A 20077-nucleotide genomic window follows, 5' to 3' on the forward strand; every position below is an offset into this window, starting at 1 on the left:
TTGGGGGTTTAGGGACAGCTGGCCTCATGGGTAGGGCCTTTGATCAGAGTCTTGAATGGGTCTTGGGGTTGAGCCACGCCTGTCAGCTGCTCCCTTTCCCTTCCTCCGGCCAGTCCTGAGAGGCGGATCGTACTTGTATACACTTGGCTCTTCTGTTTAGCGCTTCATGAAAGACGGGAGCTCATAGTACGCAGGGCACAGGCTTCGGGGTCAAGTGGCCTGGGAATCAGAATTCCTTTGGCTTCTCGTCAACCGTTTGATCCTGAGCTGGTTCCTTAGCCTCTCCGAGCTTCAGGAAAGCGAGGGTAACAGCGACCACCTGACCTGGGGTCGTGAGGGCTGACCTGGAGAGAAAATGCATACAACGCTGGGGGTGAGACTGGGTGCCGGGGAGGGGCTCAGTAAGTGGTGGTCGCCTCTGGGTTTCACTCCTTTGTTTCATACAAGACTTACGTGGTGAGTCCTTGGCTGCGTTGCCAAACATTTCTTGGGGAGGCAACCTCATGGAAAGGAAAGTACATGGAGTTTGGGGGGCTGCGCACCTGTCCTGTTGGGTGACCTCAGTCGCTTGTTTAACCTTTCTAGGCCTCAACTTTTCACTGTCAACTAGTATCCGTACCATGGGATGGTGGTGGCGGTCTTGAGACGGGGTGTGAAGTTGGCCCGTGGGCGTGTCCCACTGATGTCAGCTCTGATCACTGGGTCTTGAGTTTTTCTCCATTTCATTCGTATTAGTCTTGACTTGCCCCAAACTGTTTGCTCTTTGGGAACTGGTCTTCAGTCTTGTGTTTTTCATATCCCTCCCGCCAGCCAAGGCATAGTAGTTGCTCATTAAACAAGTCGGCCTGCATTGAAGAGGGTGCAGCAGCCTTGTTCTATACCATCCTGCAGAGCTCACGGAGGTGCCCTTGGGCTGGTGGAGCAGGAAGGGACCAACTTGTGAAATGGCCACCAAACATTTTATTTGCTTTACTAATGGGCGTCAGTGTCTCAGACAGCTGTGAGGGAGTGGGAGGGGAGGGCGGAGAGAAGGCGGGGAGCCTTGGGAAAGGCACGTCCGATAGCCGTCTCGGGCCGCTAAATCAGCTGAGGGAACCCGTCCTGGGCCGAGTCGACCCTGCTTCTGAAGATCCGCCCGCTGACGTTTCCCCGCTGGCCGTGTTCGTCCTCGGTCTCGTCTTCGCTCGACTTGCGCCGGACGTTCTGGTAGAGCACGGCACACATGCCTGTGAGCCAGGCGGCCACCGTGCCCGCCGAGAAGATGCAGAAGCCGATGAGCAGCAGGAAGAGGTAGTCCTGGCGGTCCAGGTGCGTGATGCACATGTAGCGGAGCGGGTTCCCCACCTGCGTGATGGGCCACCCCGCCAGCTCCGTGGGCTCCGTGCACGTGGCATTTTGATCATCTACGAGGAAAAACACAGCAGGCACAGAGCTGAAACCGCAGAACCTCCAGGGTCCTGAGTCCAAAGGGGACCCGGAGAGGCCTCGCGGACCCGGGCTACTCAAAGCGTGGTCTGCGGGCCAGCAGCACGGGCTGGACCTCGTTAGAAACGCAGGACCTCAGGCACCACAACAAACCTCCCGAGGCAGGATGCGGGTGTGAATGAGACCCCCAGGTGGTATGTGGCACAGCAAGGTTTGACAAGTACTGCACCAGCCCTGCTTCTTGTCCTCACCCCCCGCTTCCGGGTCCACTGTATTCAGTGGCCTCCTGGGAATGCGCTTGGCTTCTTCAGGATGCTCAAGGGACGAGAAACCACAACCGGGGCTGAAGGATCCCCCTGGAGTGTTGACCCCCACCGACATCCGTCACCTCCCTCCCGCCTCCCACCTTTCCAGCCACCTTGTCCCTTTTCCCCGGGCCTGACTGAGTCCCGCCGGGGACCACTGAGGCATCACACCCGGCTCAACTCTCCGGAGGGACAAGCATTCCCCAGAAATGCCTCCTGTGTGTCCTCTGCGCAAGACGTCGGGGTGCGGGGAGCTCAGGGGAGAGGATAGCCAGGAGGAGGAGCGGCTCTGCTTCTCCATGGTGAGGTCGACATCACTGGCTCATCACGTGATCCACATGAGTCTTCGGTCCTTTGTAGCAGCCGACTCAGCTACCTGGCTACTTCTCTGAGCCCCTCCCCGTGTCAAGCGTCGTGGACTTGAGTATATGACAGAAAGCAAACTGGGCCCTGGATCCAGACAGACCAGACCAGGGTTCAGACCCAGACTGTCACTTACTAAGTTTGTGAACTTTGGCAGGATGTCCATTTCCCTCTCTGAGTCCCGTTTCCTCACCTTACACGGGCTGGGCCATGAATGCTACCTGCTCTCAGGGTAGTCGAGAGGATTTCATTGCCGCAGGAGGGAAGGCAGGCCTGGTGCTCAGTAGTTGCACAGAAAACTCAGAGCTCTGCCCTCAGCCCTGCATTTTCCCATTTCCACATGCTCCTCCGTGCCGAGGCAGAGGGGTGCGTGCGTGTGTGTGTGTGTGTGTGTGTGTGTGTGCGCGCGTGCGCGTGTGCCAGGGGACTATATCCAGCAGGCATCACATAAATGCCCTCCAATGCAGGGTGAGACCAGGGCTTGAGATAATCATGCCCCCAATTATAACAGCAGCTACTATGTGCCAAGCTCAGACTACATGCTAAGTGGTATACAAAGGTCTTGTTTAATTCTTACAGCAGCTTTGACACACACAGTGCTATCATTCTTGTTTCGCACATAAGGAAACCGAGACTCAGAGACGTTTCTAGATAACCTGAAGGATCCAGGCAGGAGACAAGACACAGAAAACACAGACCGAGCTCTCTAAGCTCATTTGTAGACGTGGGAGACACAAGCCTGCTCGTGTGGAGAGATGCTTCTCCTAAACTTTAGGGCAGAAGCTCCCGGATGGGTGAAGGCATTCCGATCCTTGGGTGACCAAGGAAGTTAGGGAAATTGGGTTTGGACAGGAGCTACAGCAGCAGAGGAATTAGAGAAAGGGGTTACAGAGGTGAGCCAAGTGGCAAGGAGGCTGTTGGGCCTGGCTGGCCGGAAAGAGCCGACCAGCCTGGGCGCCCTCAAAGTCCGCCGCAGGCTGAACACCCATCCCCTGCGCCTTGCTTCTGCCCCAGTACGCCTGCAGTGAGAGTTGTTTGTTACTTTCAGGAAGATGGCCTGAAAGCTGTGATGTGGTCGAGGACTGGCTCTTGGTGGAACCTGTAGACACGGGAAGGGAAGCCACCGGCTGTCACCTCCGCTATGTGCAAAGATTACAGAGGGAAGGAGAGGAAGCGGCCGTTTGGGCGACCCTGCCCTGCCCGGGGGAGAGCTCTCAGGAGAGGAAAATGGGCTGGGGCCCTGGGATCCATGACAACTGCTGTCAAGGGGCAGGACCACAACCGTGCCTGGAGGCCTCTCTCCAGTCAGCCTGGCTTAGCGATTTGCCCAGGAGGCCCCAGAGTGGGGGCGGTGGGCAGCCGGGGGCTTCTGGCCAGGCTTCGGGAATTCTATCAAGAGAGGGCTTGGGGCATCTCTCCAAACTGCCAGAGACCCGACATGGGACTATACAGAGAAAGATGTATTGGAGGAAGGAAAATGTGAGATTCTGTGGGTCCGGGTGTGTCTGGGGAGGGGGGTTTATCTCATTCTATTTTAAGAAGATTCAGCTTTCAAATTGGGGCTTGGGTGGCAGAGAGGAGACTAAACACGAAACACCGTTTCCCCATTTTGGAGCGTTACCTTGAAAGGGGCAATTAGCAGTGATTTTAAGGCTTTGTTAGGTTGCTCTTAAGTGCGGGATGTGGGTGGCTCTGCGGGGAGGGAGGTCTGGGTTTTTCTGCTGCTGTATTCTCTCCCCCTCTCCGCTCCCCAGTCACTGCCAAGGTGGGAGCCTTCCTACCTCCCAGCAGGTCCCCCTAAATCCACTTTCCCCCATTTTCCCCATTTCCCAGCTCTGGACCGTGTCACACACAACTGCCAGACTTCCCTTCCTCAAGCACAGCTCTGTCGTGGCACACTGGCTCGAACCCTCCTCTAACTCCCCCGTGGGCCTGGGAATAACATCCAGACCACCTGGCCTGGCGTTCAGAGCCCTCAGCATCTGCCCCCTTCTACCTCGCCCTCCTTTAGCACTCCAGTGCCCCTCCCTTTGCTCCAGTCAAATTAAACTATTAATTCCTTGATTACATCTTACCCCTGTTGTAGTGAGCTTTGTTCCACCACTCTTTCTGTATCAAATGCCTCCTCCTGCAATTTTTGCATGATCAAGTCCTTCCTATCCTTCAAAGTCTGGCGTCAATGCATCTGCTCTCAGGGTGCTCCCACAGCCCCCTCGTCCTCATAGCTCAGACTACATGTGATTGTCCCCCTTCCTGAACCATCCATAGCGTTCTCACTGTGCCTATCGCGTTGCCTCTTGCCGGGGGGTCGTGGTGGGGTACTTGCCAGAGGGGGAGTGTATCTTTTCTCCCCCACCAGGCAGACAAAACTCTTGAAGGCATAATCCATATCTTCTCATTCTTGTTCTTGTTAAGAAGACATTATCATTTATTGAAAGAAACACTTATTTTGGGGGGATTTTCTAGTTTGTATTTTTATTGATGAATCCTACTTGAACTCTGTGGGCAGAGACATACTCTGTATGATTTCAGTCCTTTGAAATTTATTGAGAATTTGCTCGATAAAGCCAATTTTAGTAAATTTTGCACGTGCCCCCCAAAAGATGTGTATTCTGTCTTTGCTGAGTACGTCGTTCTGTGAATACCAACTAGGACGTGTTTTGTACAGGTCTTCTGTATCTGTATTGGCTTGTCATTTATATCTTTACTGGCTTTTTATCGATAAAAATGATTGTCTCTTGGTTACTATGAGTTTATTCATTGTCTATTAGTTACCGCAAGAAGGATGTTAAAGTCATCGGTTTTGGCTGGGTATTTACCTACTTCTTCGTATCGTTCTGTCATGATTTGCTTTACATATATTGAAGATATGTTATTGGATGTGTAGAAACTTCTGTTACCTCTTTCTGGTAAATTTACCCTTGCCTCACTGAACATTATCTCTCCTTATCTCTAGCAGGGCTTCTTGCCTTAAAGTCTACTGTCTTTGACATTAGTATGGCTCTATTGAATTTCTTTTGGTTAGTGTTTGCATTGTTTATCTTTTTCCATCCATTTACTTTTATCTACATTCCTATGTTTAAGATACATCTTTGTAAGCAGCATATAACTGAGTTTTGTTTTCTATGCAATCTAGCAAACTTTGTATTGTAATTATTCCGTTAACATTTAATGTTGGACTGATATATTTGTTTTCAATTTGTCCCACATACTTTATCTCTTTCTCTCTACCTTGTTGCTTTTTATTTTATTACTTCGTGTCCTTTTTGCTGGCTTGATAGTCATACGTTGTTTTTCTATCCTGGCCTAATGACATTAGAGATTATAGGCCCATCTACTGATCTTGGAGAGCCTGATATATGCTGGGCACCATAGAATGTGCTTTTCAAAGTTAAATTCTACTCTGACCACTCCACCAGGTAGTTTTAATCATTCCCGTGCTACAGAATGAATAAATTGTTTGTCAATTATTCCCTCTCTGGCTTTCTTGATTTCCTTTCCTCTGACAAAGAGCTACCAAGTACTGTTGTATATGCTGTGCACTGCACAATTCTGGGGCCTTCATTCATATTGGAAACAGGTTACTAGACCCCACGTCATCCTTCTGTCAGCCCCACTCCATGGGCGCAGGGCATTTGTTCCAGTTAGAGCACCCAGGTACGATTACAGGCGTCATTGATGTTTAAACTCTCCCTGCAAATAGTTCCTAAGGAAACGTAAACTCCCCCCTTGTTTATTGCCACACATAGCGTGTTACTCGCAGGCAGAAAACCCGTCTGCCAGAATCACGTGTCTGGAGGAGCAAGAGCTTCTGTGGCTCAGAACCACACCTGTTGGCGCAGGAGCCCAGGAAGCCTCTGTCTCAGAAAACTGGTTTGAGCCCAGTGGTTGTAAGGCAGACTGTTCCTTTCTTGGCCTGCAGGGACCACAGTTCTGACCACAGTTGTGCACTGTGTTCTGCTGCAGGTTCCCAGGCCTGAGTCTCCAGAGGAGCCAAGTGCAGGCTCAGAGCGCCCCCCCGCCCCCACCCCCGACCCCGTGCTGGTGTGCGTGTTCCGGAACCGTCTGGACTGAGTGGAGCCTCCACGCGGTGGCAACGTACGATGAAGGATGGAATTTGGAGACTCCCTCCTCTACTAAACTGTATCTGCTCTCACCCTCAGGGTGCAGCACCGGTTTCTAACAGCTTTAGCATTTTTGTCCTAAGACTTCCACCTTAACCCCGAGAAAAGACCTGCTTCCCCCCATTTCTCCTTATTAGGCCCTAGCTTGCCCGATCATCACTAGATGTATAGTTGGCCTTATTTTTTTCTCCAGCTAATTATGCATTTGTCAAGGAAGTGGATTTACCTCCTACTCCTTCGTCTGCCTCCACCCGCCAGATTATGAGCTCCATGAAGACATGGGAGTTTTGTCTGTGTGGTTCACTGTTGTTCCCTCAGCACCTAGAACCGCGCTTAACCCACGCTAGAGCTCAAAGCAGGATTGTGGAATGAACAAAATGCTATTTGTTATTAATACCCCTCGGGGCCAGGGTCGTCGACATAATGCTCAGCCAGAAAAAAAGGGAGCCTGGGGAGAAAGAACACCATACGTGGGTCAGCTAATCCTTGCCACCTTGGATTACTCGACACTAGACGAATACAAATCCCTGCTTCCCTTTCGAGAATTTGGGGAGGATTCAGTGAGCCATGGGGCGTGAAGTCCTGGGGGAGTCAGGAACAGGTGGTCTCCGGGACCAAATGGAGGGGTAAGCCTTGAACTGGGAAGCGACACTCTTCTGTCCTCAGCGACTGCAGAGAAGGAAGTGAGGGCAAGTGCAGATGGAGACAAGTGAGGGTGCAGGTGTCGTGGGCGTGCCATCAAAAGGGGCTTCTCACTAGTCCCTCATTAGCGTTAGAGAACTGACGGCAGAGGCCCTCTTTGTTCACCTTTGGGTCCCTGGTACCTGCTCAATAAATGTCTGTTGGATGCGTACAGGAGAGAATGGTGGGCTCTTGGTCTGATCTCACACAACAGTCCTTAATCGCTCCTGTCTTTGGCCTCACCCTTTAGGACCAGTTCCCGACTGGAATTTGAAAGGACCGCTGTTACATTCTGCTGTACTATGGGTGCCCAGAGGAAATGACTCCCTAGAGGGGAGCCTAGATTGGATCACCTAGCAGCCCAACAACACCAGAGCCAGCCAGCCAGCCAGGCCCCCTTCTCAGACTCGCATGTGCGGTCCTTTGGGCATTGGCTTCACCTTTGCTCCCTAGAGCTCTTTTTTTCTCATCACCTAGCCGTCTTCTCTAGCCCGGGCTCGGCAAACTCCAACCCGTGGGCCAAATTCAACCTGCTGCCTAGTTTTGTAAGTACATTTTTATCAGAACACAGCCATGCCCACTCATTTATGTATTTTCTGTGACGGCTTTCAGGTAACAGATGGCAAAATCGAGTAGTTGCAGCAGAGGTCCACAGAGCCTAAGACATTTCCTGTCTGGCTGTTTATAGAAAGCAGTGCTGACTCCTGGTCTAAACCATCCCTGGCATTGTGAAACCTTAAAGATTTGGAGGATTTGGACTTGGGCCCTACAGTTCTTATCTGATACATTTTCCCCCCCTTGGATAAAGAGTCCCTACTTTGGTAAAGGTTAAAAGTGATTCATAGACTCTTGGAACATTACAGAAAAGACCTTCAAGTCCAGCAAGTTCAACTCGATTATTCCTGTGCTTTAGAGGTGCTCTAGGCTACAGGACTAGTCTTTTGCATAAGGGGTTGTATATGGGCATGTTTTAGGGGTAGAAAGACCCCCTTGCCTCAAAATACCGTCTTGTGTACTTGTGAGTACATGGGATTCCGTCAGCAGGAGATGTAACCTTCCATTCTGCCGACAGAATAAGGCTTGAAGGGTATCGTCTTCTGAAAAAGAAGGTAACGACTTAACGCCCTACGCTGGGAGAAACTGGCCACCTTTCTGAGTAAGGTTTTGATGGGACAGGGGAGCCAGCTGCATGGCCGGGCTGGGGGGGTGGTACCAGTTGGTTCTTGGAGGCTAAAGGCAAATTCTAGTTTCTTCTTAGTTTGCTCTAGAGCTGGGCCTGCTTAATAACTACCCATCTGCCCAGAAAAATCCAGGTAGCAGAGGGCTATCCTCATGGAGAGAGGCAATTTAGAAAAGTTCAGAAGCAGAAGGGCATCACTGATCACCAGTCACCCAGGCAGAAACTTGGGACCCCTCCTTGCTTCCTCCCTCTCATCACGAGCCACATCTCAAACCATGAGCCATTCCTGTTAGTGTTCGAAACCCTTTCGTGATATCCTGTCACACTTAATTTTTTTTTTATGTTTATTTATTTTTGAGAGAGACAGAGACAGAATGTGAGTGCGTTGGGGCAGAGAGAGAGGGAGGCACAGAATCTGAAGCAGGCTGTAGGCTCCGAGCTGTCAGCACAGAGCCTGATGCGGGGCTCGAACTCACGAGCTGTGAGATCATGACCTGAGCCGAAGTAGGACGCTCAACCGACTGAACCACCCAGGCGCCCCTGATATCCTGTCACACTTAGAACAAAATCAGAAGCCTGTCATTGGCCCAGCGGTCCTACCTGATCTGGCCTCTATTTTTCTGTCTCCTTCCTCCACCTGCCTCTACCGTACTCACCTTCTAATACATTGAGCTCATTCCACCCCAAGGCCTCTGCATTTGCTCTCTTCCCTCTGTCTAGAAAGCCCCCCTCCACCACGTCTTATGTCCACAGCTTGTCTCCTTACTTCCTTCAATTCTCGGCTCAAATGTCACCTCGTTAGCAACCACCCAGTGTAAAGTATCTGCCTTGTCCTCAATCCCAGGCACGCTTTCTCCCTTCCCTGCCTTCATTTGCTTCTGTAGCACTTACCATCACTTGGCATTAGGTCATATATTTATTTGCTTATTTACTCCCCTCCTGATAGAGTGGAAACTTCACGCGAGTGTGTCTGTTTCTGTTCAGAGCTGTGTGCCCAGTGCCTGGCCCAGGACCTGGCACCTAATAGGTGCCCAGAAACTAATAGCGGAATGAGTGCACTCAGGTGCCAGGCTGGGCTCCTTACCCCTGTGTGAATGTCAAATAGAGTCAACAAGGCCTGCACCTCACCTCGGCCACACGCTCTGGCCGAGCATCGTAGCTGTTGGAAGAAAATATGGAAAATTGCAAGACTCTGTTAACATGATTTTAATTCTTGTCTGAACTATATTTTAATCGGATGCATTGGCTATTCCTTTATTTGGGTTGAGGGGAAGGCCAAATCTACCACTGTTCTGATAAAAGAGAAAATCCCTGTATATAGGCTAAGCATTAGGTTTCTTTCTCTCTTTTTTCACATAATGCTGCCATTTTGAAAGCTTTAAAACACCCTCCTCCACCCCAAAAGCCCTGGGGCCCCCCGTGGCTTTTGAGTGGGACTCCCCGTGGACAGTGCACCCCAGCAGGAAGAGTGGCAAGTCACAGCAGTACTTACCTGTCTCAGTAAACCCACACTGCTTTCCCCCCTCTCCATGTCCCCTGTGGTATTGGCAGTCACCACCAGGGACTGTAACAGCAGCGACAATAGCTAACGTTAGTTGAGCACTTGCTGTGTACACTTCTAAAATCTTCCCGTGGGCGATTTCATTGAATTAGCACAACGACCCCAGAACTAGGAACTAATTGATCTCCAGTTTTCAGATGAGGAGGCTGCTTCTCCTGGAGACTGTGGCCCAGCCGTTAAGTGCCAGAGGCGGGATTAAAAACCAGGTCGTTTGAATCCAGAGCCCACCTTGGTTTTGCTTGTTCAACGGGAGCATGATCATCTCAAGAACAAAGGGCCATTTTGGGATCACCTAATTGGGTTGATGGTACAGAAGCATCACAGAACACATCACGGGAACCTGTGCACTTTTCTAGATACAGAGTTGTCCTTTGTCTTTTATTTCACTGCAAGAAAAGGAGGGACACTTGGGTGGGCCCCTCGATTCCATTTGCCGCACATCGTCACACTTACCCATGTGTGCTTACCCTCGCTTCCTTCTCTGCGGTCCCAGGGGAGGGGAGTTTCCCTGTTCAAGGCTTACCCTCCATTTGGCTCTGGAGTCCGTCCACTCCTGCCTCCTTGGGGCTTTACGCCATTGCTTATTCCCCCACCCCATGTCTTTGCCCTGCGTTGCCTCCTCAGCAGCAGATAAAACACATGCATGGACCTCTTTGCTCCTAAGAAAGAAATACCCCCTTCATATCATTCTCGGCCGTCTGTCTCCTTTAGTCCATAGCCAAGCTTCCTAGAAGGGCTTACAATTTTTTTTTTGTTCAAGAAAGCTCTACGCCCAACGTGGGACTTGAACATGTGACCCCGAGATTAAGAGTTGCATGCTCCGCCAGCTGAGCCAGCCAGGTGCCCCAAGCTTACATTTTTTCTGCACTCTTTTTATTCCTTGCTGTTCATTCCGTATCCCACTGTGCTCTGGTGTCCACACCCACGATGCCACTGGAAGGTCCAAGACGTCAGGGACCTCTTGGTAGCTAAATCTGACGGAACTTTCTCAACCCTTACTTGACCTGCTTCCACTCTCTGAAACTCTTCTTCTCTTGGCGTCCATGAGTATACCCTTCTCTGATTTCCTTTCTCTTCCCTGGCTTCTCCCACCCGGGGTACTTCATGGGTGCCTCTTCTTCACCCTTCTCTCTGTTGGGATTCCCCAAAGTTTCTGTCCTTGCTCTATTACCCCTTACTTTTTTGCTGGCTCATCTCATCCTTCATTTAGTTTCATTGGTCACCAGGGAGCTGATGATTCTCAAATATATACTCTATTCTCTATTCTGGATTTCAGGTCAGAACATCCAAAGACCTACTGGTTGACAGGGGCCCTCCCACTCAACATGCTCACGGTGGGATATGGTTGTGCCCTAGGCTCCTCACTGCCCCTCCTCTAAGAGTGTCCGTCTCAGGGAAGCCCCCAAAGCGGGCTGAGCCAATTCTTGTCTGTTATTTTCCACATCTCGCTTATTCATTGATTTTTCTCAATGAATATTTATTGAGCCCTTTTCTGTGTCAGGCCTTGAGCTAGTTTCTGAAGATTCAGACATGTTCCTTGCTCTCATAGACCTTACTGCCAGAGAAGACACATGTTAAATATACAAATCTATTAATTACGTAGAACTGTGCCAGAAGTCATGAAGGGCATACAAGGAACCTTGGGAGGGTCAAGTTCAGTCCTGTGTCCTATTGCTTCTATCTTCTAAATGGTTCCTTCTGACCTATTTAGACTTCTTCATCCCCATTGCCGCCATAGACCACCTTCCTCTTACCTGGGTGCCTACAGGAGCCTCCCAGCCCTGCACCCAGGCTCGCCTGCCTCCTAGGGCTTCTCAGGATGCACTGCCTGTTCCTTTAAAGGCCCTTCATGATTGGATCCCTGTTTCTCTTTCTAGCCACATCCACATTCTGCAGATTACCTCCAGGCTGGAGAGCTCTTCTCTTCTAGAGATAAGGAAACTGAGGTTGGCTGCTTTGGCTAGCCTTGCACTACTGCCTTCCAGAGGCCTGGCTGGTGTTGGGTGACCAGAGGTCTGGCATTGCTGAGCATGAAGGGACTTTGGGTCATCTCCTTTCAGGGGTCTCGAGTGAGCCGAATTCAAGAGCGTGTGAGAATCATTCAGCCTCCTTCCTAGACCACACGTGCTTGCCACCCCATCTCTTCTTGGCCTTTTTGGGCGGTTTAGGGATCACTGACCCAGATGCCCCCCTCCCAGCCCCCTCATTGCCCTCATGAGGCTGCACCTCTGGCTCTCAGCAGGGTGAGAAGGGAGGAGAGATGGGCTGGAGGAGAAGTTGATGGCCTTGGAAATGTCTGCTGCCCAGCTGTTCCCTTTTTGGGCGTCTGGTCTTTGCAGCAATTTCTCTGATGGAGGAGATGGGTTAGCATTAATGGTGGAAGAGTATGAGGACCTGAATTCATTCTGGAAATCTAAGTCTTGGCACAGCTGTAGATGACTTTGTACTTGGTGGCTTGAAATGGGGCCATTATCCTATTACAGCAGCCTTGAATACAAGATGAAGTAGCCTTGGAATGAAACTAAGATGTTCTCTGCTCAAAACGCCCTCAAGATGATGTGGACTTGAAATAGCCCATGACCCAGCCCATCTGTTCCCTGCAGATGTCTCTGAGCAGCTTGGTGCCCCTTCCTCTACAGCACTCTTGCCCAGACTCCTCTTTGATTTGTAGGCCCCACCACCGGGTCACCCAAGACTGCTTAAGGACTATAACTTAAGAGCTGACACAGAGGGACACTCTGTCCCCAAACTACCCCCACTTTTACCCCTGGTGGTCTGTTGCTTTCTGAATTCTCACTGTTTCTGGTTGTTTTCTGTCACACTGCAAATGCTCCTTGAGGGAAACATGTCAAAACATTATTAGCCATTAACATCTCAGTGCAAATCAATTTATTCACCGGTGGGGGTAACCGCTGTAGACCCAGAACACAAGCCATTGTCATAGGGTTTCTCAAAATATGGCCTAAGGATTTGCACTGTGCAAAACTAGAATCTCTGTATGTGGGGCCTGAGGTTTTTATGTTCACTGGAGTTTGAGAACCACTGGTTGAGCAGGCCAAGCCTGGGAGGACAGTCGAGGGCAAGGCATTGTTTTAGTCAAGTAGACGGTGCTTAAGACAGGAGGTGGGACAGCGCAGGAGTTCAAGGCTGCCTGCTTACTACTTACATGCACGTCCTAATTACGTGACTGTAGCCTACATCTCCAGGAATGGCTCCACCTCAGCACTGATCCATCACATTGCCCATCTGGCACCCTGTCTGCTCATCACCGCTTTCCTGCATTCAAGTGCACCTTATCTTTCTAGTTAGCTCCATCGACTACCCATTCGAAGGGGCTTTAGAGAGTATCTAATCCTACTCTCTTTTTATTTCAAAGACAAGTGAGTCTCAGAGGGAAAGTGACTTGCCCCAAGTCACACAGTGGCATCACAGGGACCAGGTCAGGGCTTTCTGGCTTTCAATTGCATCTTCTCTCTCTTATATCCCAAGATTGTCTTATTACAGACAGGAATTATGGCGTCATTCTCTGTGATGAAAGCCATCATTACAATACAATGTTGGACATATACTGAACATACAGCAAATGTTTCAGAGTGGAGTGGACTGTGATGTGTCTCAGAGTAAGGAGGTATCATGGCATGGGGGAAAACACTGAATCTGGTTGTCAGGAGATCTCCATGCCAGGCTTGGCTGTACAGTCACTTACCCGTGAGGAAGCTAGATTCTAAAGTTCCAGCTTTGACATCTTTTATTAAAAGGCTGCTCTGACCAATATGGTGGCCAATGGCCATTCATGTGGCTACTTACAAGATGTAAAATGACGTAAAATTAAAAATTCAGTTCCTCCATTGCAATAGCCTAACTTCAAGAACTCAATAGCCACATGTGGCTAGTGGCTACTGTATTGGACAACACAGATATGACCATTTCTACTGCTGCAGGGACTTTTATTGGACAGTGCCAGACCAAGCTTTGGGAGAAGAGGGGATGGAGGTCAGGTTCCTTATGTCTGGGAGCTTAGAGTTGCATGAGTTTTTGAGAGCATCTTCAGAGGCATTCGACCCTGTCCTAGTAGGCAGCTCTATCCTGGGAAGAGCTCAATTGTCAGTCTCACCTTCAAATGGTATTAATGACTGGAAAATTACAGTTCCAGCCAGGAATTAGTCCTCCTCTCTACTGACCTGGGCCAAAAAGAAAATGGAATCTGTGGGTCTATTTACCTCTGCATTGATCAGAGCATCCTGGAAACCAGCACATTACAACCCACCTCCATTTCTGCTGTGACTTTCATGTTTGTAAAGTGAGTATGTGAACTCTTTGAGGACTTAATAGTCTTTAGTGCATCTGGTGAGTATATCATTAGAGGGCTTCTTTTGATGAAGACCTTTTGATAATAGAATAGAACCTCTTGCCAATATGGGAAACTTTTGATTGATGATGAAATAGATGAATGAAACATTTAACCTTCTCTACAGCTCCTTTGTGGGGGTGGGTTTAGCCAAGATGGGCCATAGGGGAAGGACATATTTACTGCCTTCATATTTTTTGTTTTAAGATCTCCTCATTTCTTTGCTGGACCTTGGCTTCCTTCATGGTTCCCCACTGCTGCAGAACTAATCTTGGCTAATTGTATTTCTCAAGAATTCACTTCTGCCTCTAAGAGCTGATAAAGGCTTGGGGACACCAGTATTACTCAGCCCTAAAGTTCATATATTTTTGCAGGGTCCTCTTCAAGATTGGGGTACTTTTGGGGATCTAAAAGGGTAAATCTCTAATGGTTAATTTTAACTCAATGGTAGGCACTGGATGGGAGCCAAGGTATCACTTAGTCCTCTTCCGATAACAAAATCATACCACGTGGGTGACTTCTTGCTTTCAAGGCCATGTCTACCCCACAGTTGGACCTCCTTGCCCTCAGCTCTTGAAAGATCTCTGCATGTCCACACCTGTTTCTGGAAGTGGGGCTTGTCTTAGATAGAAGTTCAGTTCCAGACTCAGGTGTCTCAGAAAGAACCACTTGGCTACTACTGGCCCAGCACTGAGTCTTATGGTCCAGGCTGAGACCAAGCCTTGATTTGGGCTTCTGGTTTTGTTCCCCGGGGTCTGAACTCCTGTGTTCATAACTCGTCTAATACCTAGCTCCCCCTAAGATCCCTGCTATCCCATTTTTCAAGGGATTAGAGTCCTGGGACCCGCTGCCCACCTCCCCACATCCTATCTATATCCTCACACGCATCCCTATAGTCCTGTCTCCTGGACACTGTCCTCTTGTTCCATGTGTGCTGAGCCTTCCTGAAGTCCACTGCTTATCCTGGGGTCACCTAACTGATGTCTGTACTCTCTTAAGTACCCTATACCTTTCCCACGCCTGCCAACCATTCACTTATTGAATGTTTTTTTGTGTGCAAGACTTAATGGTAATGGCAGTTTGTAAGTGTTCTCATCTCCACAGCCCACATAAGTTGGTTCTATTCTTATACCTGTCTGAAAGATGAAGTTGAAGTTCAGAGAGGTTAAGTAACTTCTCTGATATCCTATAAATAGCAAGTGGCAAGGCTAGAATTATAATCCATGTCTGTTTTTAACAGGAGCTCCCCTGCCTGCATGGTGTCTGGCCTTCCCCATCTGCAACTGAGGCTTCCCCAAGTGCCTGCTCTGCCCAGTAGGCACATGGTAGTCTCTTTTGTCCTGCCCTGTCTGGACAGTGGGGTTAGTTCTGCTGCACGTGACTGGACCATGGGACATATATGGTGCAGATGACCACAGTCACACGAGTCTACACACACAGCTCCAGGCTTCTTGGCTGGTTCCCTCCATGAACACTTTATGGCACCTAGTAGGACTCAATAAATATTTAAATGGATGAATGGATGACTGAGTGGTGGTAGCATGGAAGTTCCTTTCTTCACTTCTTGCTTTTCAAGGGTTCTACATTTTGCCATTCTTCCGTCATGCTGACCTTAATTCTGTACCATAGGTAAAATCGCCCAATACTAATGTTCAGTATCTTCCTGGGTCTAAAATGAAACCCATCTTTAGTTTGGATTCTTTTCTACAAATAACCAAGTTACTCAGCTCACTTCATAGAGAATCTTATATCCTGCAGTGTGGGTACGTGGGGAGAGATGACTACACTCCATTGTAGAACATGCCCAAGGTCACCTGTTGATGGCAAATGTGGTATAATAGGAAGCTTGAGCATTTGCCACGAGTATTTGTCAATAGTGAAGATATTTCTACTTGAGACACGAATCGTACGAGAGTCACTTGAAATAAGTTATCTTCCATTATGTCGAGGTCTGGCTAAAGGGCAAGAGAAGCATCTTCTGAATTCTGTGTGTGTGTGCTCGGTTTCATGTGTATGTGGGTGCCTTCTCAAGTGTGGCTGTGTATCTGCACATCGGTATATGTATGTGTGTTGTATATATGTAATATGTGGGTGATTGTGTAAGTGAGTAGGTGTATATTTATGTTTGCATGTATGGTATGTGTGTGTGGGCACATCTTTGTGCTTGTATGTATGTGGGTATATGTGTGTGTGTTTGCACACGGGTTTATGTGTTTGTCACGGGGTGTATGTACGTGTAGGTGTGGGAAGGGAGAACCAGACTGAGATGCAAAGGTAAGCAAGGTTAGGCTCCTTCTTTGGGAGTTTGGGTAGGTTGTGGTGAACTTGGGTTTGCAAGAACACAGGCATATGATGAGTTTACCATGGCTACAACTCACTATCCAGTGGAAATGATCTTGGATGCATTCATGTGTGGTCATATCGGAAATAAAGCTGTAATTTAGATGCTGTGGCCAGATGCGTATAACATATGGATCATAGTTATGTAATATGGGGATTTAAGATATAGTAGTCTCATGAAAAAAGACCTGACTCAGGAGGTTCAAATCATTTTTGGGGGGCCATTTAGTAGCTGTGTGATTTTGGGCCAGTCTATTTTCTTATCCATATGATAGGGTTAAAATTACCAATCCTAGGGGTGCCCAGGTGGCTCAGTAGGTTGAGTGGCCGACTTAGGCTCAGGTCGTGATCTCACAGCTTGTGAGTTCAAGCCCCGTGTCAGGCTCTGTGCTGACATCTCGGAGGTTCCTCCCTCTCTCTCTGCCCCAACCCACTCACATTCTGTCTCTGTCTCTGTCAAAAATAAATAAACATTAAAAAAGTTTTTTTTTTTTTAAAAATTACCAATCCTAGCCTCTTCCATAGGCCTAGGGCACAAAATTTAAGGGTTGGTTTGACACTCAAAGTAAAGAAGCATGTGTGAAAAGCTCTAACAGCTGCAAATCTCTCTACAAAGATAAATTGTTCTCTGTCTGGCCTTGGGCTCATTAGTGTTTTTAAGAGATAATAATTGTTAGCCAGGGCAACGAGACCACAGTTCTGCATGAAGTGGCCTGGGTGGGCTCCTCTAGGCCACCAAACAGCAGAGGGAGATGAGCAGATTAGTAGTTGTTGGGGGGAGTGTCTTGGGAGGGCGGGGCTCACAAAAGACAGACTGTTGTTCATAAAGAGTTTATGAGTTTGACAGGATAGATACCCACTTCTGATGTTTTTGAGAACAGGCAGTGAAACAGATCTAGTCTACAATCCTATTTAATCTCAGAATGAAGTGAGTCAAAGAGTCCAAGGTAGTCAGCCTGAAAATTCCGACAAGAGATAACTCTATAAGCAGAATTTTGATGAAGGGAGATTCGGGGTCAGGTGAAGTGGTAGGTTTAGGGACTGGGGACGAGGCCAAGCTACATCTCCCTTTTCCGCTAGGGTAGGAGGTTCTCCTGGCTATGTGGTGGGCTCTGCTCAAGGAAAATATATATGTGTGATGGGGAGGGGGCAAGAGAAGATGAAGCTTCTTCACAGGCTGGTTATGTGAACACTGACAGGAGAATCCCATTTAAAAGCCACATTTAATGCGCGAGAATGACCAATCACGACCCTCTTTCAGGGAGCTTTCTAGAAAGCACCACAGCACCAGTCATTGAGAAAAGTAGAAGACATTCTCTTGGAGAGATCAGGCAACCCACCCAAGATAACTGCTCCTCTATTCTCTTATGATTGGTGGTCTTAAGAAGATAGTCTGATGAAATTCTTTCCTTTCGATTTATTCTAACTCAGATGGAAGTGCCTGTCAGCAGGACCAGGTGTCTAGGGCACAAAATGTGAGGAGCCACCCACTCTTAGTGCCTCCCTCAATTCTGCATTCCAGGAGGCTCGCTTGCCTCGCCAGAGTCCAGGCATTGCCCAGAAGACACGTTAAGACCCTCCCACTGGAAGGGAGGCCAGGAGTGCTGCCACCACTCAGCTCCCTCTCCCCCAGATCCCCTTGAAACCTGTCATTTTGGCTAGGGATCTTTCTGGGATATTGCCACCTGGGCAAGACTTCATGGTGGAAGCTTCAGCAGGTGCAGGTGCATGGAAATATTTTCAAGAACAAACACTCAGAGAAGGGAGAAACGACATGGTTTTGATAGGGTTTGAATCCAAAGTCCAATCTTGCCAGATTACATCAGTGGCTCCCGGCTTTCTGTGAGGAATTATCTCACATTCAACTGAAGTTTTGACTTCCTGAGTGAAGGTAGTATTGGTGGAGTGGGATAATTGGAGGATGAGGACTGGACAATAAAGTTACTGAACAGAAGAGGGGGTGAGACACTGGAGGGCCCCAGGGACCATGGCAGAGGGGTGGGGACAGTGGAGAGAGTGGCAGCATCTGGATTGGAAATCTACCAGGTAAGACTTGAGAGTCTGCCTGGGAGGTTGGAATCTCCCTGCTGGACACAGTGGGTACTGGTGACCCATTCTTCATGGATTCATGCCATTCTCTCCTTCCTTTTTGGGTTAGCATCTTGAAGATGAACCATCAAATGCCTTCTCCTCTCCCTTCTCTCTGCTCCCTCTCTCATTGTCTGGGGAGCTCCCGTGCCCCTCCTCCTCTCTCTATTGAACTTTCTCTTCCGTACATTATACCGTTGGATTTTCTACTGCCTATGCATGTCTGAATTTACTTTCGGATCCTGGAAAAATTCAGTCACTGAATCAAACAGATTAAAATAGTCCACCAATGGAATAAAGTGTCCCTGTATTACTTGGCTACTGTGCAGTTACAGAAGTCAGTCATTTCCACACATACCATCTTAGGTTGACATGACAGCTCTGTTTGGAAATATTATTGTCCCCACTTGATGGATCAGGAAACTGAGGCTCAGAGAAATTGGCTTTCCCAAGGGCAGCCAACTAGTAAGTGCTCAGCTTGGGACCAGAACTCAGCACTTTGGATTCCTCCTCCAGAACTTTTTCTACTGACCCTACTGCCTCTCCAGTCAACCCCAGGATGGATCTTGCAGAGCCATAAGAATGTTTTCAATCAGATTAACCCAGACATTTTCTCCCATCCTGACCATCTTTCGACTACCTTTTCTGTAACTAATTCCTCCTACTCCGTCACATCCGCGTCCCCACACCCAATCAAACCCTCACCTGGATGGTTCAGATGGGACACTATTAAGTAGATGGTGAAGTCCAGGAAAGAACAGTTGCACCTCCATGGGTTTCCACTCAGATACAGGGTCTGTAGTGTTATGAGGCTATGGAAGGCAGCATGGTCCAAGGTCTGCAAGCCGGTATTTCTGAGGTCCAGGTACCTCAGAGAGCTGGTGTTGGCAAAGGTGTACTTGTTGAGAGATAACAGGTGAGGGTTGTTGGAAATGTTCAGCTGCACCAGGTTGCTGAGCACGGAGAAACTGTATGGGGAGATCAAGGTTAGGTTGTTGGAGCTGAGATCAAGGTAGATGAGTCTGAAGACCCCGATGAAGGTATAATCCATCACCTCGCGAATCAGGTTATTCCGACAGTCCAAGTAAACAAGGTCACTGAGGAGTCCCAGAGTCATCGCTGGCAAAAAAGTGATGCCGTTATCATTCAGGTACAGCCTCCGGGTGTTCAGGGGTATGTCTGGGGGGTATTCGGTTAACCGGATCCCTGTGCAGATCACTTCTTGGGCTTGACACTGACAGTTATTTGGACACTTTGACCCCGATACCAGTCCCATTCCAAAGGAAAAGAGTAACCACCCAGGCCCAGGGCCTGAAGCAAGGGACATAGTAAGAAACCGCAACTACCCTCCTTCCACCTTCCTGCGGGCGCTGTCCCTCTGATCAGAAGGCTGCCGAGGGGCGGGGTGGTGGGGGGGAGGGGCGCTGGAAAGAACTGTAACACTCTAGCTTTGTGCAAAGCAATTTTCCATTACAGGAGAACAGAACAGAAGTTGAAACGAGAGGCCCAATGCCCCGCCGCCCGGCTGGGTGGCTCTGCCGTTTGCTCACTCCCAGGCTGCTGCTGGAAGCTTGCCCGCTTGGCGGCTTTGAAAGGTCTCACCCTTTCCCTGCGTTGCAAGTGAAGGGGAGCCAGGGGAGAGCCACATGACAATGAGGTTGC

General features: G+C 49.0%; 1 protein-coding gene across 1 annotated transcript; it reads right to left on the reverse strand.

The window, feature by feature from the left end:
• Window positions 1-937: 937 nt before the first annotated feature.
• LRRC52 (leucine rich repeat containing 52) lies at window positions 938-20051 on the reverse strand. The gene is made up of 2 exons (XM_078440533.2): window positions 19121-20051; window positions 938-1403 (listed from the first exon to the last, which is right to left on the reverse strand). Exons 1-2 carry the CDS (start codon window positions 19740-19742, stop codon window positions 1078-1080), a joined length of 948 nt encoding a protein of 315 aa, XP_078296659.1. The 5' UTR covers window positions 19743-20051; the 3' UTR covers window positions 938-1077.
• Window positions 20052-20077: the final 26 nt, after the last annotated feature.

Source organism: Panthera onca, chromosome F1 (assembly GCF_046562875.1).
Source record: "Panthera onca isolate mPanOnc1 chromosome F1, mPanOnc1 haplotype 2, whole genome shotgun sequence".
Classification (NCBI taxonomy): Eukaryota; Metazoa; Chordata; class Mammalia; order Carnivora; family Felidae; genus Panthera; species Panthera onca.

Bases quoted from the DNA above. Each gene is read 5' to 3' on its own strand.
- LRRC52 (XM_078440533.2), bottom strand. From the start codon at position 19,742: ATGTCCCTTGCTTCAGGCCCTGGGCCTGGGTGGTTACTCTTTTCCTTT. The intron at 1,404-19,120 runs GTGAGGGTTTGA...TTTTCCTCGTAG, and splicing joins GTCCCATCTGAACCATCCAG to ATGATCAAAATGCCACGTGC.